At 39.1% G+C, this 27,956-nt stretch overlaps 1 protein-coding gene across 1 annotated transcript; it reads left to right on the top strand.

Annotated features, from left to right (window-relative positions):
• Positions 1-80: 80 nt before the first annotated feature.
• On the top strand, positions 81-26,836 carry LOC306764833 (tetraspanin-15). Its single transcript, XM_079252112.1, has 8 exons — positions 81-372; positions 9,690-9,875; positions 12,145-12,219; positions 12,316-12,411; positions 15,359-15,475; positions 18,088-18,138; positions 19,189-19,311; positions 25,959-26,836. Exons 1-8 carry the CDS (start codon positions 286-288, stop codon positions 26,292-26,294), a joined length of 1,071 nt encoding a protein of 356 aa, XP_079108238.1. The 5' UTR covers positions 81-285; the 3' UTR covers positions 26,295-26,836.
• The last annotated feature ends 1,120 nt before the right edge of the window (positions 26,837-27,956 follow it).

Genomic DNA, 27,956 nt, shown 5'->3' with positions numbered 1-27,956 from the left:
GTAGGTATCTAGTAAGTTGTGTGACTGCCCCTTTAAGAGTGTAGTCAAAACAAAGCGTGGACTGGCCGGCCGCACGGAAGTGGAATCATCTCAGAGGCTAGCTAGTGGCTAGTACTATAATGACAAATGAGGGCTGGTGTATATTTAAAAATCAGTTAGGTCACTCAAACGTGTGGTGTATATCATTAAGAAGGTTTTTATATCCATAAATATATTTTTATATTGTCTGAACAGAACGAAGGATAGCTAGCTAGCCTATTAGCTAGCCTAATTAAACAAGCAGCCATGCCGTCTTACTCTGAACTAAGGAAGACCAACTATTTCTACTATTTCATCAAATTCACCCTAAACGTCTACTCAATGCTCTTCTCGGTAAGTGTGTAGTGTAGTTGTGGTTTTTGCATCCCTTGTGAGTTTGCTTGAGCTGCAACAGTGCCTGCAAATTCTTCAGGTGTCGTCCCAGCCAATAGCATCAGCGAGACGCCATTCCTAACTTCATTCAGAATCCGTGTATTTAACTTTCCCATCTACTATAAGCATACAGATGTTATGAAAATCTTATAAATATCCATATTACCAATAATTATGATGTACCTTATAATTCGGCATACATACCCAACAAGAAAAAGGAGCATTTCGATAATAAATTTAATTTAATGTAGTGAATCCCTCTTTAAATAAAGCGGAGTCCAACCTCAGAAACATCACACAATTCAATGAAGATTTTCTTATATTATTTTAAGAGTGGCTCTATACTTGACCGTACACATGCCGTATTTATCAGAAGACTGTAATGATTAGGGAATGATCGTAGCTAATGATCATAATATATTTGTTCCTAAATGATGCAATATTAACCTATCCTGTTTCTTTTATGGGAATTTGGTGTTGGAATTCAGTCGTTTCTAGCTAGCTGGTGAATGATTTATGTCAATCTACTAAAGAAAAACATAAACCTCTTTTCATCATGTTAAAATAATTTTTGTAAAATAAAGGTAGGGTGATCAGTTATTAAAAAAAAATACATTCTAATTTTTTCAGGATTGTATATGAAAGTGAAGCAATACAAAGGGATCGCTGTTGAACAAACAACACGGTGGTGCAGGGCGTTAGATGGATTTAAAGGGATGATAACGCGCGAGTTTGCCGACAGAAAACATGAGCAGGCTCAAAGGCTCATTCTCCCAACAGGATCATTGATACCTGTAACAATTTTATTAAAACATTTATTTTTGCTTGTAAGATATAGCTATTAATGCCTGTCAAAATCTATTGCATAAAAATGATATTGTCTGAAACTTGATTTATTGTTCTGCCCCTGGAAATACTGTATTCAGAACATTCTGGTTAAAGCTAGGGTAATCTTGCTCAGAGACTTTTTTTTTTTTTTTTTTACTCTGGGTGAAGTGGTTTCTTGTCCTGATAGTAGTTTATACATTTTGTTATCATGAACAATAAGAAATATAGTTAGACCCCTCAGTTTACTGTAAATCTGTAAAAACTCTGACCAATCCAAACGTTCAGGCCGAAATGGAGTTGTTCATTTCTTATATTTCATAAGCTTCTTCCTTCCATTCCTGCAGCGCATACCTGATAGCCACACCGTACATTTAAACAGCATGTTAGGATGAAAATACAAAGTAGTGAAGAAGAAACTCAAAAGGCAAACATGGCTGAGAAAATGCAGGAAGGATTATTTGCCTCCTCCCACTAAACAGCCGAGAAAGGAAAAAATCGTTGGTGGAAAAAGCTGGGAATAAAAAAGCCTGGGCTCACGCAAGGAGCAAAACCAGAGGGGGAGGAGCCAAGACAGGGCGCCACTTTCACATCTAGCTATCTCCCCAACATCACCTACCTCAGCTTTAACTTGCTTTGACGTGTGTTTCATAAATGTATCTTTATTGTTAACCATTGCCTGGTTTGTTTGTTTATAACTTCAGATTTCACCATGATTTCACGATGATCACGAGACATGATGCACAGATTCCACATGGGAGAAATTATAACATGGCTTATATTATAAGATGGATGACTTTTGATAAGTTACTCGAACCTGATAACGGCCATGTTCATAAGTCAACAGCATTTTGGGGCTGATATCCATCCTTGTGCAAGATGTAGACATCCTTAGCATTAATATTTTACCTTACGGTACCACAATGTTTCTTGCTGGTTTTCCAGCATTTTTATAAAAGAAAAGGAAAGAGAATAAGCTTCAAAACAAGCACACTACTGAAGATAATACCAAACTATCCGTTGTTTGATTCCATTAGCTCTCCAGAATCCCTCTAATATGATCCTCCTCTCTCTCTCTCTCTCTCTCGCTCTCTCTCTCACTCTCTCTCTCTCTCTCTGAGCCTCTCCTTACTGCTGTGATTTAGGACACCGTGGCCCAGCTCAGCTCAACAGACAAAAACGTCTTTGGCCCCAAGCTAAGCCATGTAGACTTAATTAAAGCTATCGTTGCCGGGGGGATGCTAAGTTTGCTTAATGCCATTTAAGCAAGATTCTGATATCAGCAATAAAGCTGCAGGTGCCCAGTGGGATGTATTCAGTCTTAGCCATTGGTATAAGTGGGTTTTTTTCTCAATGCTCTCTGCAGTGAGAATATTATTTGATATTATTGTAATTACAGTTTGGTTTAAGCTTTATTAAGGTTGTGAAGTATGATTAACAACAAGACCGCCTCCAGTTAATTATCTACTACAGTACTGAATAAATGCAATAAATAAGATATTGAATAAATATTTACAATATTTAATTTCCCTTTGGGGAATAATAACGTATTTTTCATTTTATTTTCATTTCATTAAAAAGCCACTCCTGTATACAGTGTACAGGATATGACTATGATGCATTTTCAGAAGCCATCAGAGTTGTTTTTTTATGAGGGGGGGTAATCATTTTCTTGAAGGGCTGTTCCTCATTCTTATCTTAACTTAACACTGAAGTGAAGGTTAATGCTGACATCGGATGTGGGAACCAAGCCAGAAGTGCTTGATAATGCTTTATGGAGACTCCTCAGCAGTAAATGGAGTTGAATTAGAAGAACCCATTCCTCAGAAATATTGGCTCTGCTTTCAATTGGAAATCAATAAGTGACAGCTTGAAGCACTTTTATGAGTTACTTAGCATATGACACTGTACTTAACCTGTAAAATATTTCAACAAACCATGATGGTTGGTGTCTCCTTGTTTAATTTTGGCTGTCTGCAAGTTGTAAGTAATTCTGCATAGGCCTGTCTTGATAACAAATTTTGCTGTGCGATGAATTCTCTCAGAAATAATTGCACTTAAAGATGATATTGCGCCAATTGATTAATGTTGCTATTTTGAGACCATTTTCAACTAATACAACAATGAGATTGCAATGACACTAGGGCTGTGACGACAAGCTTTGGTCCCGATGCGATTTGATTAGATTTAGATTTTTTTTGGGTGCTGATTCAATTTAAATTGCAATTCTCACAATTCTTTGATATAGCTTATTTTCGTAGACTAAAACAAAAAAAAAAGTACTTTTTTTGCTTAGACAAGTAAAAAGATAAATAAAAATAATAAAACTGACAAAAATTTTATAATAGATTATTTTTATTTATTTGAAAGAAATAAAATATTTTTTTTAACAAAAAACAAATCTATTTTAAAATTGTGAAGCAAAACAATCACAATTTTACAATTTTTTTATTTGATTTTCTCACCCCTAAAGGACACCCTTTCAAAGATCAACAAACTTTAATTTCTAAAGAACAATTAGCTCTATGTGCTGACTAGTTTTTGCTCGTTCAGCCTGATAAAGCAGACCTGGTTTTCTCCCAGGGTTTTGGCAGTGTGGCTCTCTGGAACATATCTGGTCTAACCACTTGGAGTTCATGGACCAGTTAGCATTTACGTAGTGAATGGTCAAGCTCATATAAGGGGACATGTTTGAACTTGACCAGAGGTGTCAGAGTAAAATTGAATGTCTTTGCTCTCCTTTTTCCTGTTATCGTACAGTTGTGGAATTGCTGTTTGTAACATGTTTGTCTAGGCAATTCGTACAGGCTATACAATGTTTGCAGGACTTTTGCCATTTTCCCATCAGACACCCCCCCCTTTTGACAGCTAGTTCAGCATCTGTCCTGTATCCTACCTCACCTGTTAGCTCTCTCCAGCCAGCAAAAGACCATCTTACCACAACTCTTTTTTCGTCTCTTTCTCTCTTTCAATCTTATGCGTTTTTTTTGGCAGAATCAATGACATTGCATGTTCAGAATAGTTCTTATTATACCGCGAAGCAAAAAATAATGTCTCGTCCCGAATGTAAAAGTTGCATAGTGTTGGTTTCTCAGCAATGGTTCTAAAAATGCACATGACAGATGTTTCTGTGTCATTGAACAAGTCCAGGACGCGGAGTTTTAAAGTAAAAAAGTTCCGTAATACATCTTTAACAATATTAAAGGGCAGCATTGCTTTCCCCACCTAGCTGCCTGAGTGCACACCATTTTGAGCTGTTCTGTTTGTATTTAACCTGCCGGTGAAACACCCAGTAATTGTGAACTGTCAGGAAGACGGCGATGGACTGTCTGTTAAGCTGTTATTTTGTTCCAGCTGGGAACACTGCAGTGGATGGTTGTTTAAGTGCATATGCAAGCTTGTTTAGTTGATATCGTCTTAAAGAAAATGCAGCATTCTGGCTCGGAGAGGTTACGTGGTACACCACGGTCATTAGCTTTTAAACCCAGAGAGAAATGAAAATGATTGTGGCTGCCAAACTTATTGCGCTTTTTTTTTTTTTTTTTTATTTATTTTATTTTATTTTTACCAAGCAATTGATTGACTTGTTGCTTATCTTGACAAGCATAATTCTGAGTTTGTTTCTCAGAACTAAATCGAACGATACGAACCAACCTTTGTTACATTTGTTTGATTGCAAAACTAAATTGTAAAATAAAAAAATAAAAACAAACAAAAAAAAATGTCCATGAACAATTTTTCTTCAAAATGACATCTGACTACAGGATCTTCGGTTTCAGTTACTGGCGATACCAGCTGCTGCATCATTATGTGTGTTTTCCAGTCAGTGGCATCTCCTCAAACATACATTGGATTCATTGTCACCAGTTGGAGCATGGGCTGCTCGATTTTGGCAAAAATTATAATCCTGATTATTTTGACTGAAATTGAGATCTGGATTATTTAGCATGATTATCCATTATCTTTAACAACATGAATTTATTTAACATTAAACAATGGCTTTTAAACAATGTCTTTAGGATTCCACAAATTTTAGAAAACAAACTAATAACATGAAGCTTTGTCTTGACCAAGTGCAAATACTGATGTAAACTGAATAAATATAAGTAAGGATTAAACAACGCTGCACGTTGTGGTGTTCTCGACTCCGCATCGTGCATCATAACCGTCTAATGCACGGTTTTGAGTTGCTTAGTCCGGTTTTACCATGGTCCCACACAGTAAACATTTTATTACAAATTTGCATTTCTTTTTTACAACACTTGCTAAATATGCTAAGGTTTAGAAACTATTTCATGTTGGGCTGGATGTAGTTTTTATCCCAAACAACCGCTCTCAGGCTACAGCGTGCTTCTCTCATTCACCTGTTAAAAGAACGGGTTGCTACGGTGACCTGCAGCCGGAGCCGACTGAGACTGGTCATCTGGGAGTGCTTTAGGACGGGAGAGGCTCCCGCTGCTCCTTCCTTACAGTAACTGCAGAACAATATTTACCTTCAAGTCAGTCGCCAAAACACCAGAAAATTCTCTAATATCTCCAGTAAAAGTCGCTAGATTTCTCGCTGGTCACAAAAAAAAAAAAAAGTCGCCAAGGGGGTTTGGAAAGTCTTCAGATTTAAGCTTGTTCCATCCTCCACAAGAAGCAAGAACTGAGTTCTTGTTCTCGAAGCTGCAAGAACAAGAAAAACCCACTTGTTCGTCAGGTCCACTGTGGAACAAATTAATCTTACACTGATCTGGTTTGATTGGAGAGTGACGAAAGAAACTGAAAGCAGCCCAACTGGAGGGAAGTCTGTGACCTTGATAAAGGATTTATGTTGTTAAACCAAACACGACAGCATGATGTTCAAGTGGCCACTGTTAAGATTAATAACAAATTTACCTTTGAGGAAATCTAATATATTTGCTAATAATTGGTTTTAATGAAGCACTGATCTCTCCGCTCAGCAGCACTAATTAAATCAATTAACTGATATTAAAATCCTTGCACACAGATCTTTAATGAGTCTTTTCTGCCAGGAGGGAGGGCATTTTTATTCTCGGCATATTTCCTGTAAGTGGATATGTGGCTGTAGTTTGTGTTGACTGGTGCTTTATCTTCCCTTAAGAAGCCAATAATCCACTTAAATTCCATTTTATTTGTCTGGGCGCAAACTATCTTGAAGGGGACATTGCAGTGTCCTTTAAAAATAAATATTTGAGACAGACTTTTCTAAAATAACCTCTTTTAATGAGCTTTTTAGAGGGAGTCAAGTCTTACAAATGTAGAGTCAATTTCATAAATAGGCACGTTTGACGTCTGATGGTTGCTAACACTAGCTGTGAATAAGGAAAATTTAGTTCAATGATATATCAATAAAAAGCAGAAGTGATAATAATGCATCATGGAGTGAGTGGCACATTCCCTTAACTGTGTGAACACTGGGTCCGCTCCTTTACTTCCAGCTGGGTGGTGATCTGGGAAAAAGTGGTGACTAGCGAGGAGGAGGAATTATCCGTTTAAATGGAGAGGAAAGCATTTGATGGTGGAAAGAGGCTTTACCAAAATAAAGAAAGCATGGCTCATTCAAGAAAAATTTACTGAGCAAAGTTATTGATAAAAGTAGAACAAATTTACAATAAAGTTCTGATTTTGCACACATTTGTTTTCTGGCTGTTGTCTGCAAAAGTGCAAAATCATCGGTTGGATGCCTCTTAACAAACAAGGACTGGTGCTCATGAGTTGGTTTGGGAGGAAACTTTGCTGTGAAGAGCAGCTGAACAGAATCAGGATAAATTCATACATACATATATATATATATATATATATATATATATACACACACATATACATACATAGCTCCCTCTCTATTCCCTTGACATTTTTCATAGAGTGCAGGCTTTAATTCCTTTGGAAAAATAATTACAAGAAGGGATCTCTTATTTCTTACCCAGTGTTTTGATCCAGCTGTATTTTCCATTCTGGACATGACTTGCTCCTATCAGTCCAAAGCTTGTTACATCCTCCACGAGAAGCTTCGTCTGAAGCCGGGAGGGATCAATGAGGGTAGCGATGTCTGCTTTTTGTGCAATGAAGCTGCTTATTTCATATTAAACAATCAACTTTGTTTGCGGCAAGGTTGGTGTGTTCGCCATCTCAAATGTTCAACCAATCCAACGATACTTAACTGGCTGCTGGTAAGAGGTGTGCCTGCTAGATATTTAGTTAGCTTAATGCAGCCTTAATCACGCGTTCGCCCCCTGGTGGTTGGCATACTACTGGTTGACAACCTGAGGGATCAGAGACGCGTGCTGCAGAGCTCGCGTTCCGAATGTAAATATAGTTGATGATCAGGTTTGTTTAACTGCGGCCACCAAAATCGTGATCACGATCAAAATCCCATCTATTGTGCCGCCCTAGTTTAAAGGCGTTCTTGGTGAGCAAGCTGTCAGACCGGAGCTGATGACCTGTCTTAAATGCTTTGAAAACTCCGCCCACCTGGCTAACCGCTTGGTCACCAAGCTGTTAAATGGTCCAGAGACTCACTTCTTTATAGTATCACGTAATTACCGGCATATAAAAATCATCGCAGGCAGCCTGAATAACATGTGAAACGATTAAACAATGGGGTGTTTCTCAGAAATGTTTCATCAATGAAATGATGGAGGGAAAAATCAAGGTTAGCAGGTTAGACATTAACTACTCCACCATCAATCCGACATGGACGCTGAAGTTGTGTCCTACCAAGCAGCTTATTTAAATTTCGGAGTAGGATTTATGTTTTATATCCGTTTATTTACTTTAGGATCCTGGTTTCAGGCTCCTGTGATGCCAGTTTATGTGAAGGAACATCTAAATATCATCTAAGGAAACAATAAATTACTTCTTGTTAGTCTTTATTTATGATTGACATGACTTACAAGAAAATAAAAATACAAGTAAACAGGATTAAGGATTAAACAGGAAATTTTATGTTGCTCACTGGTTCCATGGGTGATGACATTCCACAAAAACAAATCACAAACGACATCAATCAAAGTCTCTTCCTCTTAGCGTGAATGCAGTTAAGCTGAAAGTTTAACTTCCAGCTTGTCAGTATTGTTTTCCTTCACTGGGCAATATATAGAAACTAAACAACAACTTTAAAGCAACTTAAACTGGTGATTTTCAACTAGTGGTTACCGACCCAAACGCGCTTCACAGATCTGTTTTAAAGAGTCATGAGGCTTTACCTGGCCAAGATGTTATCAGGAGCTAAAAACACCCCCAGTTATCCTACTCATTCCTCCAGGCCTGGGTCTATGTTGTCAGTAAATCTGCACCATTTAAATGTTGTTGTTGAAATGTACGTGTGTCCAGTAGTCCCATCGCAGGTCCTTCAATGTAGCCGGCAAATCAACTCAACATGTTCATTTTCCATCTCTCCATAACTTGACCATATTCTCCCTGTTTCTGACCTATTTAGATTTAGTAGTTTTGTATAAATGTTAAAAATAAATGTTAATATAAATTTTAGGGATGGGAAATCGAGTCGAAAAAAATTTTAATATCAGAATTTTTTGCCTTACAAATTTAAAATAAATTTTTTGTTAAATTTTTTTTTAATCAATAAAAAATAATCCATTATAAAATTTTTGTCATTTTTATTGTTTTTATTGATCTTTTTACTTGTCTTTTTAGACATTATAGCAGCCGAATGATGGTCTGGCTACTGGGTTGTTGTTTTTTCTAATTGCAGGCAAGAAAAATGACTAGCAAAAAAAGTTTTGTACGTTTTTTTTGTGTGTGTGTGTGTGTGTGTGTTTTTGGTCTACAAAAATCAGCAATATCGAAGAATTGCGAGAATCGTAATTTGAATTAAATCAGTACTCAAAAAATCAGAATCTGTTCCAAAGTTTACTCAGTTGGTATTTCCATTTTTTTGGACTTTAGTATCACATATTACGATGCACTTTATTTCATATACTATGTAGTGTAATTTCCCTGTTACCTATATGACAATCCCAATAAAAGTGGTTGCTTGTTTGCTTTCACATCTAAGGTTTACACATTAAATAAACTTGAGACGTTGAACATTTTTGTCAGTTCGGGCCTCTGCTCATAACAGTGAGGTGGTGGTGGGTCTTAAAGCCAGACTCATAGAGAATCACTGTCTTAAATCATTTGGAGTCTAAAATCTCTCAGAGGAATACAGCTGAAAATGTTTCTCGATGTTCAGAAAAGCAGCAGCTGAGAGCCGTTTCCTCTCTTTGCTTCCGAGCAATCCTCCATTTATCTCAGAAGTAGGATGTAAACATTTAAAATCACCTAATTTTCTACACTGGACGGGATGCATTTGCAGTATATTGTTTGCAGTGTCAGAGTTTTCACCAATTTCACACATTAAAAGGTGTAAAATCAACATGCCGTAAGGAACTATATTAATCTTATACATACTATAAACTGTTTCTCTTTCTCTCTCTCTCTCTCTGCAGTTGATGGGTCTTTGTGTTCTGTGTGTGGGAGTGTATGCCGAAGTGGAAAGGCAGAAGAATCGAACCCTGGAGGGTCTTTTCCTGGCTCCTGCTGTGGTGCTTATCCTGCTGGGCCTGGTAATGTTCACAGTGTCTGTAGTGGGAATGGTCGGGTCCCTCAGGGACAACAAGACCCTGCTGCACATGGTAAGGGCGCTTGAAGGGAAAAGCCTCTGAAGATGCTTGTAAATTATATCAACTTATTGTGTGTGTAAGTTGAGGTTGAGGTTACCGACATAATTATTTCATTACAGCTAATATATTGAGTCATTAGACTTTTTTTAATGTTAACATTTTTATATAGATTATCTTATATTTACTAAGTCAGTTGAGTAATTTTATATATCCACATGGATGTGTAAATACAAAAATTACCACAACAAACATGAAAAATAAAGATTCATACACAGTTTGCATAACAGCAATTCATAAAATATTAACACCTGCAAACTGTAAGATGCTTTTTTTGTCCCCACATGCAAAGGCAGAGCTTTTGGTTTCGTCAATACAGGAGAGAAGAAAACTCCAAAGGAGATGGGAGACATAATTGTTGGTTGCTAAGCAGCCATCTAATTAGTTACAACATAATGCACTGAAATGAAAAAGCAAATTAAAAGTTAGCAATAATCAGTCAGTGGTGTCTGAACGTTTAGATGAAGATGAAAAACTTATATTGTACTGATGGAGTTATGAAACTTGATGAGAAAAGTTTTTCTAACAAATAAATAAGTAATTTATCTCAGGATATCTCCACCTTCATCTTTTCTTCAGTAGTTAAAAATAATGAAAATGGGAAAGCTGGTTTGTGCGGCTCAATGATATGATATTAAAAAAACTATCATCAAAATATAATTTTCTGCATTAATGGATCTGAAGCTTAATCTCCATAAAGCTTGTTAATGCTGTCAGTTTCAAAGGTTTTCTAATAATGACCATGGGGGGCATCGTGGCTTTTTCTATGAAATATGAAACTCTTTTCATAAGCAGCAGCAGCTTAGTATTAGATTATGCTTTTCTACTTCCTGCACTGCAACAGCTTACACATCAAGAGTCTTTTTCATGTTATTTGAAGTTGTTGGGGGTGTTAAAGTTTCAGGTGATTAAAATAAAATGTTGTATTCCCCATTCTGGGGTTTAGTTAGTTAGTTAGTTTATATATATATATATATATATATATATATATATATATATATATACATACATACACAAAACAAAATAGGCAAAGCTTGTATGCCTAAAAATGTACATTTACAAGGAGAGTTACCTTAAATTATACAAATACCAATATAAAGAAATGCACTACATGTGACCTTATTGAAGATAAACAATTTATGCAGTTACATATTTCTCAAAAATAAATTGATAGATTATCTTTATTAAATAGAAATAAAGAATTACAATTTATTTTTTACCTAATTTCTGAGTTTAAGCCATAGTTGAACACCTCGAAAAGCCAAACATCTTTGTTTCACACCTTTCCTGGACTCTGGAACAATACATTTACAACAGTCCCTTAGGTTATAATTAGTTTGCTGAAGCTTAAAGTATTTTTGGACACCTTCTGAAAGAACATTTTGTTTAGCTTTAATCATAATTTGTACTGTGCAACTATGTTGTCAAATTTTCTGAGATTTGATTTAATAAATAATGGATCAGTATGATCATCATATCCAGCATTTATCAGGCGTATAGCGTGTTTTTGTAATAAAATGATGTCACCCAACAGTTCAACACAGTATGTCACATACAAATTTGATTAAAGATACATAGACTGATTTGATTTGAATTGCAATTCTCACTATTATTTGATATTGCCGATTTTTGTAGATTAAAAACAAAAAAAGAACCAATTAAAAAATTTTTTGCTCGTAATTTTTTTCCTGATTTCAATGAGGAAAAAACACAGTAGCCAGGCCATCATTCTGCCACTATAATGCCTAAGAAGACAAGTAAAAAAAAAAAAAAACAATAAAAAAGACGAATTTTATTCCCCCCCCGACTAAACACCCATGAAAAGTTGTGAAATTTGGCCGACACAGCAAGCCCTGTGAAACATTTGGCTCTCTATGGTCTGCATTGGACTTCAAAACAGAAATGGACATAAAGCGCCATTTAGACTAAGAAAAAAATCCAAAAATGAATTTGGTCCTAAACTAAATTTGGTACACGTGTGTAACACTCAAGACAAGCAAAAGAAAAAAAAAGTCAGAGATCGGTTGCCATGGCAACGGGGTGTCCACCAGCTTGGATTTATGCTGATTTTTGACCCCCATAAAATCATGTCATATGTGTGATATAATTTTTCTTCTATTGTCTCAGATAACATTGCTGCCTAAGCTCCTATGTAAACGGTTCATTTGGTGTGTTGGTTCCAGTTGTTGCTGGGTATGAATCTGTTGTCTCTCTGCCTCCATAGTTCCTCTGTGTCCTGTGTGTATTGCTGCTCCTCCAGACCATTACTCTCACCATGGCTCTTATCTTTGAAACGAAGGTAAATGTCACTGCATCAGAATAATTCATAATTTTGTGCCGTTGTCATAACGATCACCCTAACCTCCATGTTTCTACTTTTCTCTGTTTTATGTAGACAATCGCGTTGTTTCACAGAAGTATTCAAGAAGGAATAAAACACTACTACGATGATCTCGACTTCAAAAACATCTTGGACTACATACAACAAAAGGTACTTTGTATACAAATCTAATCTCATATTGCTGTGGAGAGCACATTAGAAAGAGGAGAAACGTTTATTTTTTCAGACACTGGTTTCCATTTTGGCACATTGCCTGTGAAAACAAAAGCCTCATCACAAGTAGACCAGAAAACTATGAAGGTGCATAGTCATTTCATTACATACTAACGATGTTCTACAAATCTAGTGCTGTAGAAATGTTGGGAAGTTTTTGTCATTTAAATGAATAACTCGCCTTGGTGGTCATCTGACATGATGTGTGTCCAAGCGGCAACCTCCAGCGGTTAAAAGTGAAGCCGATGCAGAAGTGCATAAAACTGCAGTTCCCCCTTCATCCACTAGGGGCTGCAAAACAGAGCAAATCCCCATAGACTCCCATGTTAAAAAGACCAACTTCACAGCAGAAATAAACATGTTTACAGCCTGGTTCAGCCTGATTTTCGGTTTAATGGGTCAGGTTTACCTTCATGACAACTGTGGGGGGAGTGATTTTTTTTCTAACTCCCCTGTTCAAAAAAGTAATTTAAAGTGGAACTATTATGTGCATTTCGGGCTAATTTTATTTTATTTCTGAGACCAGAAGGGCTGGGATTGATCGAGTTATTGTCACAAATGGCTTTATTTACTTCAGACCGACCCTCTCCGTAGGCTGTCAGATCAGCCTGTGGGCAAAACGAGTGGATTGAGACTCTTCCACATTAAGCCCCGCCTCCCGCCGCTGCACTGCATCGGGAGCGCGCACCGCACCTGCTTTCGCCGTCATTGTAACATCTCATAAACAGAAGGATTAGGCTAATATGAACTCAATAAAAAACAAAATACAATGTCAACACATAGCATACAGCCCTACATGTTGGAACCTGAATCCGACCCTGAAAACGAAGTGAAAAACAGCAACCCACAGCAACGAATGCAGCAGGATGTCTCTCTTTGGTAAACTCACCAGCCATCGTTGGAAACAACTTTATCCCACGTTTTCCACCCGCCTGATGTATTTGTACATGCCCTTGTTAACCAGTGGAAGGTAACCAATCACCGAACCTTATCCCCCGGGACGTCACAAGGATTTCCAAGTTAAAAAAAACTCTCTAAAATGACTCGTTTTTTGTCGCCATGGAAGCTGAACGGAGAGAGTGCTGGAACTCAAACTCAAACATGCGTTTAGGTAATAAAAAACAGTCCCTCTGCGTCCTTGACTGAGATGTAAGGCGGTTTAATCCTTCAAAACTGCTGGCTGCAGTTTAGGGGAAAACATTTATAAGATCTTCTGATGGGAACTATAGGGTTGCACACAAACACATAATTGCACAATCCCCCTCATCACAGGAGGCAGTCATGGGTGGACCCTGTTGATAGGAAGGATAAGGGAGCAGAAAAGCTGTGGAGCTGGGAATGTGACTTATAGATTTATGAATTGACTTATTTTCTTTCTATTCTTTGTTTTAGAACTAAATATTTATTTTGGTTTTTGTTTTGCCTCATTTCTTACTTAATTGACCATACATGTGTCGTTTACAAGCAGCACACTGAGTTTGGTAGTTAAAGTAGCCAAAAAGACGTCATCTTAGGGCTGGGCGATATGATCAAAATCCCGATATAACTCATTTTATATCCCCATAAGGATATACATCACAATATAAAATTGTATGTGTAATTTTGTGTCAGTCATCAGTTATATGTTAAATGTGTTTGGCAACGGCAGCAGTGATCTTCTTCCATCTGCAGGTTCCTGCAGATTGGCCGTATGACGTTTCACAGGTAAATACCTGCTGCAGCGTTTGTGTCTGGAGTTTACTATGAGCTTTCTCCTCCACTTGATGCTGCTTTTGCTGCTTTAGCTCATTGACTCTATTCTTTATTCTGTATTTTTTATCCGGATTCCTGCGCAGGTGATAAAATGAGTTAGTTGTGTGGGAGTCTGTTGTTGGGACTGTGAGCTAGTCTGTTGTCAGTTCCACGTATGTCTTTTTATATCCAAACTGCATGCGTGCCACAGAAATTTCCCTCTTTTCTGAAAAAGTTAATCAGTTCATCACGTCTGCTACCGTCTTTCTCCATGATTGTTTATGCAGCGTGCATGCCGTAAAGCGCACCTTGACGTAAAATACTACAGTAAAGCACCTTATTGTGGCGTAAACGATAGAGCCTCATATGAAACAAGACATTTTCTATCATCCAAACGATATATATATCGTCATATCGCCCAGCCCTGCTTCATCTCATAACCAATAAATACAAGTTAATTATTTGACTTTTATTTTCTTGTAGATCAAACATGATAAAGGACCTTTTCTATTTTTAGTAGGAGAAAAGTTTGAACAAGATGTTTCTGTGTATTTTTACTTTAATGTCCTTCCGGGACATTAAAGTCAAAGATGTGTGTGGTGGAGTCCAAAGCTTTAATAGTCCTTCACTGTTTGTTGACTTATAAAGCAACATTATTCTACTCAAATATACATTTTAGATGTTATAGCTTCTTTATTTAATCCAAGGTTGCTTTATGTTTTTTATTTAGTTGCTTCAGTAGAGGCAACAGTAGGTTTTTCTCATTGGTTCTGGTCTCTCCTTTAATTTTCTGTCTTCTCCTGAGAGCCAGCATTGTGCCTGGCATAACAGCATGAAGCTTAGGTCAGGCAGCCGCAGAGGCTAGACGTTGTTGTCAGGGAAGAGACGGAACATACTGGAAACGTTGAACAGAGAGTTTTCTCTGAAGTGGACCTCAGAATAATAACGTGTAAGTGTAACGAAGCAGCAGTCGACTGTTGCCCCTGGTAGAGTTAATTTGTCTCTCCTATGGGGGCTGTCAGCGTGTGATGGTGGCGTGGTAAATGGGTTCTGTTGCTGAACCAGTGGTGATTGGACAACAGTTTCATTGTGTTGTGGCTTATTTGAAGTATCATGCTTTGATCCCAATTGCCACATCTGTTTTGTTTTCCAGTTTTCATGTTGCGGCGGGGAAAATTATATGGACTGGGGAGTCAACCAGTACCATTTCTGCAATGGTACTGGTCCACTAGCCTGTGGGGTTCCGTATACCTGTTGTGTTCAACGCCAGGTGAGTGCAAGTATGACTGCTCAAATTCAGCCCCTTTTTGTTTGGATCAAACAAGTTGCTTCCTTTAGATTTTTGTCATTTTTCATGCTGACATTTCACACTTGAGTTCGAAGATAAAATATTTTCGTGGGATTCTTTATTCTGTTTGCTAATCAGGCATTACCGATGCTACATGTAGACGGATTTACAAGGTATTCACACTAGGACTGTTCGATTACGACAAAAATTATCATCACTATTATTTAGACTGAAATTGGGATCTCGATTATTTATCACAACTATCCAGTATTTTTAAACAACGTTGCGCGTCGTGGTGTTCTCAACTGCGTGTCGTGCATTATAACCGTCTAATTAATGGTTCCGAGTTGTTTAATCTGCTTTTACCGCTTATATAGGAACTATTTTATGTTGGCCTCGATGTACGTTTTATGCCAAACAACCGCTGTCAGGCTGCAGCGCGTTTCTCTCGTTCACCTGTTAAAAGACGGCTGATCTGAACCAGCTGGTTAACGCGTTGCTATGGTAACGCCCCGTAACGGAGGGATATTACAGTGTTTAACTCGCCGAACTATGTATAGGAAAATAATGCAGCCAGTTGTCACTGACAATGGTATAAACTATGTTTAGGTGAACTTCCACAACCTACTGCAGTTATTCTACATTGACCTGCAGCCGGAGCCGACTGAGACTGGCCGCCTGGGAGTGCTTTAGGACGGGAGAGGCTCCCGCTGCTCCTTCCTTACAGTAACTGCAGAACAATATGTGCCTTCAAGTCAGTCGCCAAAACACCAGAAAAGTCTCTAATAACTCCAGTAAAAGTTAATGAAAAAAGTCGCCAGATTTAGCGAGAAAGTCTCCAAGTTGGCAACAGTGTCTGAATGAAAGCAAAGCGGCTGTGGGAGGAGTTTACAGCACAGCGCTGCAACGCCAGAGATGCTCGATTAGCAGCTGAAGACAGCAGGAGAGGAAACTGCAGAGAGAAAAATAATCACACCCTTTTATTTTTATCATTGTTGAAAACCCAGATCGTAACTGAGATTAAAATCCGATTAATCGCCCAGACCTACTTCACACCAGCCCCGTTGATTCTAATCCTAGTTTGTTTGCTTTGAGAGTCTGCTTTATTTGGGGAATTATGAATGTGTGTATGAACTCTCATTCAGGTCAAATAAGCAGACTCTGGTCTGCCTACAAAGGTGAATCTTGATCCACTTCAAGTGAACCAAACACAGGAGGTGGGCTTCAAAGCAAAGGGCATTCTGGGAAAACGCAACCAAAACATAAGCATCGGAGCTAGAGTTGAAGTTGTTTTACACTAACCAATAAATGAATTACTAAGGAGGCATTAACCAACAGCAAAGAAGAAAACTCGTTCATCTGTTGGTTAATGCAGGACAACTTCTGTTTCTACAGCGAGCTATTTCTCTTGACCAAAGCTGCATATCATCCCACACATACATATATTTTCTGTTATGTGTTACGACCCCCGGGGTGTCGAAGGGGGAACAAAGGGAGTGGCAACACATAAAAATAAAAATGGCAACTAAATTAAAAGTTCAACAATGAGTTTATTTACAATGAGTTTATTTAGTAATTTCAAAAGAAAACAGTCTTATTTTAATTCGTCTTAACTAGATCCATTTCAGGTTATAAAACAATGTAAAACAAGAAATATCCAACCAAAGATGCGGTATGCACCAGATAAGTACAGCCAAACAGCTCTGTAATTCTACAGCAAGTCCTGTTTTTAGTGATTCCACAGGCAGAGTAAGGTGGCAAACCAAATGACGGTGCTGATTGTCTTTAAATGAGAGAATGGCGGGGGAGGTAGCCAATGGATGAGACTCCAGAAAGGTTTTCCACTAATCCAGAGGAGCGATGGTAGAAGCGGAGACCAGGAAGGGCGGCCAATTATCCAATTGCGCTGGAAGCATCCTCATTTGCGTACCAGCCCACAGACCAGCAGGCTAGGGCGTAACATTATGTTTACCCACAATGCTCTGCACTGAACCCACCATTCATTTTGAGTTATGGTCTGTTTGCTGTATTTGATCCACTTCAAGCGGACTGGGATCCGCATTTGCAGGGGGACCACAGGGACTGTAATGTCTTGTGCTTTATCAAACCAAATGTCATTTCTTATCTACAAAGACGCCGTAATTGATTGTGTGAGAGACGAACATTGTCTGGCTAACAGGAAACGTAACACTATTCATAATTGTGTGGCCTTTGACAGAATCCTCTGGTCTGATGAAATGTTAGCCCCTTGTGGTCTCTTGTATCCTCCATACACCCAGAATCCCACCAGTCCCAGGGCTCAGTGCTGATAATGTCTCTGGAAGCAGTGAGGCTTTGGAGAACTTAATGAAAGAATCATCCAGTTCTCGCCTTTGAACACACAAGCATACACACAAACTGGAGATCAAGGACTTGATATGAAGGCTGAACATTTTCTGGGGTTTTGCTGTTATCAGTTCCTACCTGACATGGCTTTAGCCTTTTTCAGCCACCAGGCGACAGGTACACCCCTCATTAGGATCATTTCTGTCACATATGTGTCTGTGCTCTGTCTTAGCTCGCATGTAACCTTTTTATTTTGGCTCTCTGCACAGGTGGGGGAGGTTATCAACACCCTTTGTGGCTACAACACTCTGAATGAACAGGTAAAAGCAGCAAAGCAAATATTCACCTTTTTTTTGGGAAGGGGGGGGGGGGGGGGGGGGTGGACTGAATAAAACCAAACCTGCAAAAGATCTTGTAACAACATGCAATGAATGTGCTACAAGTGAAAACATGACCAGTTATTATAGGAAAGTGGCTGCATACCAGTAGAAACACTTTAATGATATATAACCATTTCCTGTCGTTGATCTTTGATTGTGTCACACGCTGCACCTTTAAGCACTACAGTGATTGTGGTCTCAGTTTAGTAACAACAGAAATTTTGCTGTTGTTTAATCACACTGCATCCAGCATTGTCACGGCAAGGTGGGATGTTTTTAATCTGCTCTGTGGTATTTCATGTCAGTGAAGGCTTATTAAGGGTGAAGTGTAATGATTACATTTCTTTTCAGTAGACTATCATGCACTTTATTGGTAACCGAGGCTTACTAGATGTTTTATTGACACATTTTAATGACTGATTGTCAAGAAGGGAAAAAGGGGACCCAATCGCGGAAGCGTTAGCTTGTGGTGTCAAAGACAGTTTATTTGCAGAAAAAGGTGGCAAATGGAATAGGCAGGCAGGAATAGCAGCCAAGGGACTGGAATGGCTGGTTGGCAGAAGGGTTTCTGTAACAACAAGGCAAAGTTCCTTCAAAAGGCAAAGACAAAGGAAACACACGATCTCAGAGACCAGACGTTACCAAGGAAGTGTATGCAACGATCCGGTGGAGAGTAGTGCTCAAACCAGGATTGATATACTGTGGCCATGGAATGAGATGATTGCCTTCAGCTGTGAGGAGTAACTGCCAACAAAGGCTCCACCTAAAACAAGACACACACACACACACACACACACCAGGGCTCTCAGACCCATGACACTGATGCATTGCTTCTAGATGTGTTGTCCATTTATAATCCTCTCTTTTGTCTTCCAGCATCTAGTTTTTACATTGACTGCAGATATCCAGCAAAAAGTGGAGGTGTCTGTTAAGTTTGAGTTTGAAACTGAAACTTTCCTCTTGTTTTTTTTCTTCTTCATCTTCTCTAAGTTTTCGTATCAAACCCTGTATGAGGTGATCCATGTGCGAGGCTGCATCCATGCAGTCAAACTACGGATGAGTGACAACATTGGAATAACCATTGCGCTCTGCTGTGCCATTGGGCTGCCACAGGTAATTGAAAACTTGAGGTAAAAAGACTTTGCTGAAAGTGAGCTGTTTGAGACTACGACTTTAAATTAAACACATCCTCAGACTGAGGCTGACAATCAGAGCTTTAACCTGCCCACCAACGTTTCTGTGAAAGTTTCTGAAAGACTGAAGCACTTTAAGATTGTTCACAAAAATAAATTGAATGCAGTATAATTTAAAATATTCAGGAACTTCCTACTTTCACTATGAATTTGTCCTTTCCATGTGACGATGCCCACAGATCTTTTCTTACATAAAATACGATTTTGAAACCCATTTTTCCTGCATAAGTAGCTTCACTTCTTCCCACCAGCACTGCAGAAAAATGAACTAGAATTCATAAAAGATGAAAAGAAAAAAAAAAAAACTGTCATGTCTTCAATCCACCATTTTCTCTACATATAATTCAGTTTCTCCTTATTCTTTTAAAATCAACAAATTATTGAGTAATCTCTTTAATTGCACTTTCACAAACTGAATCTGAACAGAATTTGGCACAGTGAGCTCTAATGTGGCAACTTGTTGACCCAAGTATAATCTGTCCACTGACTGCTTTTGTTTGAAATCGTCTTTTAAAACCTGACAGTCTGTGGTGTGTTGTGGTGGTGATGGAACGAGACATAATGTCCCAGAGGTGCCGGATGTGACTCAGGTCTGGTAGACAGACAGGCCAGTCCATGGTATGAATGTCTGGTTGTCATCCAGGAGCTTTTGGCAAACTCCAGCCAGATGAGGCCGAAGTAGGACCAAACAAAGTCTAGTTATGGTAGTCGATCCACAGGGAGGCTGGATTTTCTCTTATTCAGGCCACTTCAGGGTTAACCTTGGTTTTTCCATTCTATGACACTGCTTCACCTCTTACAGGGTAAATCACTATAACTTAACTTCATCTGAATGACTAATCTGATCCGGAGCAGGTTATATTCTGGATAAGAAATCTCACAACCTCTTGACCAATCAGCTCTTTTGGAACATCTTATCAATGTAGATACGTAGATCGTGCGACCAGCACTTACAGGAGAAAGAGGTTTTAGATTTGCAATCCTTTTGATGTTCCCTGATGACATCATTTACAAAAGGTAGGATTTTCATTGGATGGTTTCCGCTTCATTTGTCAACTGATGGACGACAAACAACAAGGACAGGATGAAGACATGAAGTCTTGTCACTGACCGCTTTGGAGTATGTTTCCGGACGTGTTCTCAACTTGTTCCTGTGTCTGCTTAGCTCCATCAGGGTCGCGTCTAAAACAGTGAAGTTAATAGTAATGGATGGCACGACTGTTGAACCACGGATTTATAAGACGCACAACTACTCACGTAAAATGAAGTGATCAGAGTGCTGTCTGTTTATAATATTGGATTAATTAATATAATCCCTATCTAATGTATGCATTTACAGAGATCGGCCACTTCCTGGCAGCATTTCTTCTTGGCGTTGCTTTGGCCTGGATGATGGGTTGGTGTTCCTCAAAGGATGGTTGTTGGCTCCTCCACTGCAATACCCCCCTCCCTTATGTCAGCATGTACTGATCATGATAGGAAAACCAGGGTTGAATTACAGAGTTGATAACCAGTCTCGTACTGCTGCTTATCAAGGTTGCGAGTGTCTGGGCAACTCGGCAGGTGGCCGAGAAATATTCCAGGTATGTTAATCCAGATGCATAGTGCCGGCCTCTGAAGATGGCAACGCTGTGGATGAGGATGGAGAGGGGTAAGGGAGATGGAAAAATGCAGACAAAGTAACGTTACTGATGTGAGATTGGGAAAGGATTGTGCTGTCGGGGTCGACATCCAGTCTCTTTACCTGACGGAAGAGAGACGATTTCGTTCCTACCAGGAGAAACTTTCTCCTGTTATCATTAAGTTGAAGGAAATTAAATAAATAAATAAAATAATTTATGTTATGTAAGACAGTCAGAGTAGGAGGATGGTGGTACTGTGGGATTGTTTAGAAAAATAATAAAATAAAAAATGGTCTTTTTAGAGTAAAAAGCATTAACATCATATTCTGTATCAGGTCACATCATGTGTCAAACATCAGTGTGACTCATGGCGATATTGATTGATTAAAAGCTTTAATCCAGTTTATGATTGAGGTTAAGTCCTGTACAGTTTGGGAGCTCAGTCTTTTAACTGTGAAAGGTCAGGGAATTATCAGCTGCTGGCTTTCCTGTCACGTTTTATCATCACTAGCCAAACTCCGCTAAAAATCCAGATTTCTGGAAGCGCTATGAGGCTGATCTGAGTTTGGATAGGTTAAAAAATCTTGTCCACGTCAGTCAGATTGCTTTCTCTTTTCCAACAACCAGGTTGGCAAATTACCCACAATTTACTCTTTTACCTTTGTCTTTAGTAAAAAAAAAAAACACCCTGTGTGTTACGCTGGGCTAATTCTGACTTCTGCTTATAAAAATAAAATCTCTAAGGCAGGGCTACTCAATTAGATATTCAGGTGGGCCGGATTTTCAAATAAAAAAATTATCAGAGCCAGTAAATAAAGTAAAGGAAAATAAATCAGTAAAAAAAAGCAAATAAATGAAAAAAAGACATTTACATTTAGAAAAATAAGTAGTTTATTATTTTTTCTATTTTAAATTCAGTCCCACATGACAAGGGGAAATGCACAAAATAAAATAATGAAAATTCCAGTCAGAGCCTATTTTTCTCCTAACTTCTAACATGAAAAGATCATATCAAACTAAACTTCTCAATGTGGTGCCTCCTCACATAATCTCTACACACCGCCACACACTCATTGCATGTTAAACACATCGGTTTGGACGAATGTGACAGAAAAATAAGCAAATACTTATCAGTCCAGACGGCATTAAATCTTATTGTCAGTTTTGCTTTTTGGGACAGAGAGCGACATGCTTGCTAGCGCTACTCTTACAACTTCAAAACACAACACCACGGCTGGGGTTGATGTTGCTAGGCAACCAAGTGTTGCATTCATGGTCTGCACAACTGTGGGATTGTAGACTACTTAATCAGCGTAGGAATGACTGGAGGTTCTTGATTAATATCTTTATTCTTTTACATAAGCTGGGCCACATAGAAGTTGGTTCTGGGCCACATGTGGCCCGCGGGTCGCCATTCGAAGAGGCCTGCTCTAAGGGAAGGCAGGTCAACTTTAAACTCGTCTTTCTGCCTGAAAGGGCTTTCTGTAGACAGAGACGAGGACCACCACTCTGTAAAACCACAGATAGGTAGCAGAGCTTGGCTTGAGGCAACAGCTTGAGGTCACACTAATCAGGATCCTCCACCTAAACGTCCTGTCCAATCTAAAGCTCATCAACTGCATTTTTAATTCACTGTAGATGAAAAATGTGAGGGACTGGTACCAGTGTTGGTGTGTGTTCCCATTGGACTGGTAGCACTGATTGGAAAATACCAACTTAAAATGTAAAACAACATACTCACCATATCCCTCATTATCTATGTATCCCAGAAACTGTCCTATTTTTATTCCTACAGAGGAAATATAGTGTTTGTACGCACAACAAAAACCTTTATTTATAAAACGTGCAGACGACAGTCGTATTTAGGTCAGTAAGTAATCAGCTGTTGATAATCTCACATGCTCGACATCAGTGTTTCTCAATCCAAACAACAATAATTAATTAGAAGATGATAATGTGGTGTTCTGGAGGGCGATGGCTGCTGGTAGGAATGATATCCGGTGTTTTTCAGTCTTCCTTTGAATTTGAAGGAGCCACGCTGACATGGCTGTAGTGGTGCAGAGGAAGAAAGTATTCATTTCTACTGAGTCTGAAGCCGACCAAATATCTCCGTTCAGTTCATCATTCAAGTTCAGCAAAGACTGATTTGGAAAAATAGATTAGTAGCTCAGGTACAGAAGTTTAGGAGCTTGGCATGCTGGTAAATATTATTGATCAATCATCTATAACAGTATACTACTGGTACTTTAAAAAATCAACAAAAAAAGAACTGCTGCAAAGAGAAAGGAGCAAAATAAATAATTTGTAATGGAGAGATCTCTGGATGGAGAAGAGAGATCGTTCAGTCTAATATCAAACTATTAAAGTGTTGTGGTGCACAGATGGCAGGAAGCAGTGTCTCATCAGAAATCACTCTGGGATGTCATCGTGCCGATCGGCTGTCTGGTGATATGCTCACAGCAGAGCTCAGGGTTTCAGATCTGATCTGATAACACCAGATCAATGATAAGTCCTCCTGTCTGTCACAGGAACCGTTTTGTAAGTTTAGTAACCAGTTAAGCTACATGTCTAATTTCTTCCAAAAATAAAAAAAACACATGTCGCTGCTGAGATCGCTGTGATACCTGCAGAATAATGCAGCTTCCCTTGTCAAGGTGGCAGGTGGTTTCTGTACTTACACAGGTCAGAGCTCTACTTGTGTTTAACCGACCAGTCGTCTTCAAGTCATAAAAGACTGATTTACTTAACTTTAAACACTCATAAATATTCAGTTTTACACTTGTTACACTCGTAATGTTCCCGGTCAGAAGTGACCACTAGGGATGCACCCATATCGATACTGGTATTGGTATTGGTGCATCCCTAGTAACAACCATGTGAAATCAGGTGAGATAACATCCCAAAACACACCAACACATTTCCGACTTCATGTCATTTTGTGGGTAAACAGCTGATGAAACTATTTATATCTTCACACAGACTACTCAGGTGTTTATGTGAACCCATTTCGTTCCCTGCTTTTGTGCCGACCTCCATCTTAACATGAACCACACCTCCCAGATGAATCATTTCTCTACATAACCCCCCCAAAATGTGGCTCGATGTTTGCCTTGCTGTCCTTTCACGATGAGCACAACAAGCAGGCGACTTCCTATCAGGTCATGTGTCAGAGAGTCTCTGGACCAGATTTTAGAAGAAGAGGGAACTGAAGTTGAACCAGGGGTAGAGGCAAGGCCGGATTATCCAATGGGCATTAAGGGCCCAGGGGCATACGCCCACTTGGGGCCCATGTGGGGCCAACGTAGGGCAAACACCAGCAGTTTGGACATGAAACAAAATGTACATAAAAGCCACATAGTTACACAACAGTCTAGTGGATTGCTATTGGTACCACTGGTTGAGTGAGGGTATCATTCACAATTTTCACAATGTCACGGTGGGGAAGGGGGCCCCTGGAACACTCTGGACCCAGGGGCCTGTGCACTTTTAATCCGGCCCTAGAGGAATTAGTCTCGGAAATGGAAGACCAAACCAATCCAGAATCTGAAGAGACTGACCAGTCAACAGATGGAGAGGCAGAGGCACCTGAAAACCAGCCCCTGAGGAGACTTTCCAGTCCAAGTGTGGAGACTTGTTCTGGTCTTCATCCCTCCAGGACAGAAGAGGTCGAGCAAGATTGGAAAACATCATGAAGATTTGCCAAGATCTTGTGTGGATGACCTAAAGACCAGCTTTCAACCCTTTTTACCAGTCTAATGAGGGAATTATACCAGAGATGACAAACCTGGAGGGAAATGGTGTGTTTGGGGAAACCTGGAGACAACTGGACCTGGAAGACCACCAAGCCTGTTGATTCTAGCAGGAGCCTCAATCAGGGAGGTTGTAGACTCTGGTGGGCCTGTATTCCAGGTATTTATGTTCCTAGAACACTTTCACATCCTTTCAATAATTTTTTTAGTTTGAGAACAAAGATGCACAACTCGTCCACTGGAGAAATGACCAACTGGCCGCCGCATAAGTCCCACTCATGCAGGAATTTATAAAAACACAAGTGCACAGACTTGTGTTACAGGACATGGAAAAAAATTTGTATTATAACTGCAGTTCAGCTTGTTGATTATTTTTCATCTGCTCTGTCGCAGCGGAGCAGGTGTCACTGTGAGGGGATGTCTGTGCATTTTCTCACAAAAAAAATGTGAAAAGTTCACATTTTTTCTAATGTGAAATTATTATTATTCGTGTGTGTGTGTGTGTGTGTGTGTGTGTGTGTGTGTGTGTGTGTGTATGCATCTTGCAGTAAGCTGTAAGGTATTGGATGTCTTTGCTTGTTGCTGCTACTGAACGGGGGAAACTATGATGTGCTAGAAGGTATTTTTTACTTATGTTGCCTTTATGCTTTTGTTGGTCTGTAATGTGGTTTTTATGCATTTTACAACTTTGTAGCAGATGCATAAACCAAACAAAGCCGTGAGACTGTCTCACTGATGATTGTTGTGATGGCTCTGTTATTACTGCTGTAGTGAACAGTGGATAATGGCGATGTTAGATATTGACTTTTTTACTCTTAATTTCCTAAACCAATATCAACCGATACCAATATTTTTGCACAGACTAATAAAAATATCTAGAAACTATAAATGACATGTCTTATATTTTGTCATTTTAGGTTAGTGATGACACAACGGGAGAAATTGATATTATGTGCATGTTGTATAAAAGTTATGTTATTAAAAAAGTAAAAGCCGATACCGGTAATTTCCGATATTGCATTTTAATGTCGATATCGGCCGAAAGTATCGGTCATCTCTAGTGATAAATAAAAATAAAATGAAATAACCTGATCGTTTACCCTTAATTTCCAAGAGTAGAAAGACCATTCTCAGTGAAACCATGAATAAAACAGAGTGGCGCTTGTGTTAACGTGCTCCACCGTCTCTCCCTGCAGCTGCTGGGCATCATCCTGAGCTGCGTCTTCTGGAACCTGCTGGTGGACATGAGCGAGTCGGCCGACATGGTGGACTTCAAGCTGAAAAAGTCTGAGTTCGAGTACAGCGAACTGGACCTGGCCGGCGCCGGCTGGTGCATGTGCCTCCCGAGGGACGGCGGCTACCTGCCCGTTCCCGTCGCTGAGCCTGAACTGGACCCCATAGACATTCACCTGGAGAAGCTGAAGAAGCAGCCGACCCGCACGCACTCCCAGCTCCGAGAGCTGCAGCAGTCCAGATCCGCCAGCGGGCTGGACGAGGTCGACGCCGGCCGCAAGCTGAAAAGGGAAAACTGAGAGCTCTTTCCTTCTTCTTCTTCTTCTTCTTCTTCTTCTTCTTCTTCTGTGCTCTGTCTCGCCTTTTGAGTTTTGCCTTTTATGCTTTATCTGTCATCGTAACGGTTGCATTTGTTCAGGTTGTGTTGGATGAACGTTGTCGCTGGATCGGGGGAATTTACAGCTGAAGGGATCAGAGATACTTTAGCACCTTGAATTTGTTTACAACTAAATTTGAACATGGAAAGTATTGGCTTGTCTCTTTTTTTGAAAAAAAAAGGACATTTTTCTCTTGTTTATGAATTTGTTATTTAAGGATTTTTTTTTTGGCAATTCTTATATAATTTTGTTCCATTTTTCTATGTTTTTTTTGGCCTTAAATGAACTGTCATGTGCTGAAGCTTACCTCAGGCTATTCTGAAAATAGCCCTGTAGTCAGAGGACACTATTTGGTTGTAGAAATTAATGGTAGCTTGAAAAGTTGTTTTTCATTGTCTGAGAACTAGGACTCGCCAAGTATGTGTCACGTGTAGCGTCTGTGACGGATGTATATGGTTTGTGCAAAAGAAAAGTTTCAATTTTAATTATTTTTATTTAATTTGTGCAATCACTGTACTTTGTAAGACTGATTGTTGTTAGATAACATGAGATGCATGTTTTGTACTGTATATGAAATGATTTTAAAGAAGAAAAAAAAGCTGTTTACTGGTAAGGCTCTTGTCAGGGGTCATTGTCATTTCAGTAACCTTTATTCAGTTCGTCTTTTAACAGGAACAAGAGGCATTATCCAGATGAAAGAACCGGTGAAAGGCAACGCTGACAGGTTTTTATATGAGTTAAATATGGTTTTGAGCTTCTGCCTTGTATCAGCACAACTCTTCTTGTCAATAAAACAGAATTTGTCTACTTCTGTTTTTTATGCCTTCGCTGACTGGAGTTTTCTTCGGGGTTGTGTCTTTGCAAATGAAGCAGCAGGTTTCTCTGCATTCACTTGATCAAAGTTTAATTATCAGAAAGAGATGTGATAGACGTCAAATCTAATAACTACAGAAGCAACGATGAGAAAAGGAATAAGGTTGCCGTGTTCTGTCAGCTCCTTTTTTTTTTATGTTGTTCCACGAATTAAATCGTCTTATTCTGTTTAACATTCTGCCTTCATAAATCCTTTTCCCTCGATGCACCAATACAGGCCATGTTAATTAAATTCACAAGCAATGCATGAATGCACACAGCTCTTCCTGCTGCTGGTCATCAGTCCTCATTCACTTCTAACCTCTTTCTTTTATTGGGATGATTAAGAGACAGTGCAGCCAGAAGAATTACACGCTGGAAACGAGTTACTTGGCATAAAAAAAGGGGGAAATGCAGCAGTACTAAGAGCTGGATGTGCATACACCCAAATAAGCTGTGATTATGATAATGGGAGGGATTTTGTTTTCTTATCATCATGAGGAGAAGTACTTTTATCTGTCAAGGGCCACTCGCTGTATAAGTTGTTCCACATGTTTAGCTCAGATAAAAGGATAGAAGTCATTTATTTTGTACATTTCAGAATGAAACTGAAGTATCCCAAACACTGGAGGGATTTAATGGACCTCAAATTATAACTTTTTATTAATGCAAGAGGTTTCTTTGCCATGGTTGTTTTTCTTTAAGCAATAATAACTCATTTCTACTAACAAA

This window comes from Telmatherina bonti (assembly GCF_933228915.1).
Source record: "Telmatherina bonti genome assembly, chromosome: 13".
NCBI classification, from domain to species: domain Eukaryota; kingdom Metazoa; phylum Chordata; class Actinopteri; order Atheriniformes; family Telmatherinidae; genus Telmatherina; species Telmatherina bonti.
This window is presented reverse-complemented; position numbering and strand designations above follow the sequence as displayed.

Coding starts and splice junctions, on each gene's coding strand:
- LOC306764833 (XM_079252112.1), top strand. CDS start 286: ATGCCGTCTTACTCTGAACTAAGGAAGACCAACTATTTCTACTATTTC. Junction 15,476..18,087: donor CCTGTTGTGTTCAACGCCAG/GTGAGTGCAAGT, acceptor CTCTCTGCACAG/GTGGGGGAGGTTATCAACAC. Junction 18,139..19,188: donor ACAACACTCTGAATGAACAG/GTAAAAGCAGCA, acceptor ATCTTCTCTAAG/TTTTCGTATCAAACCCTGTA.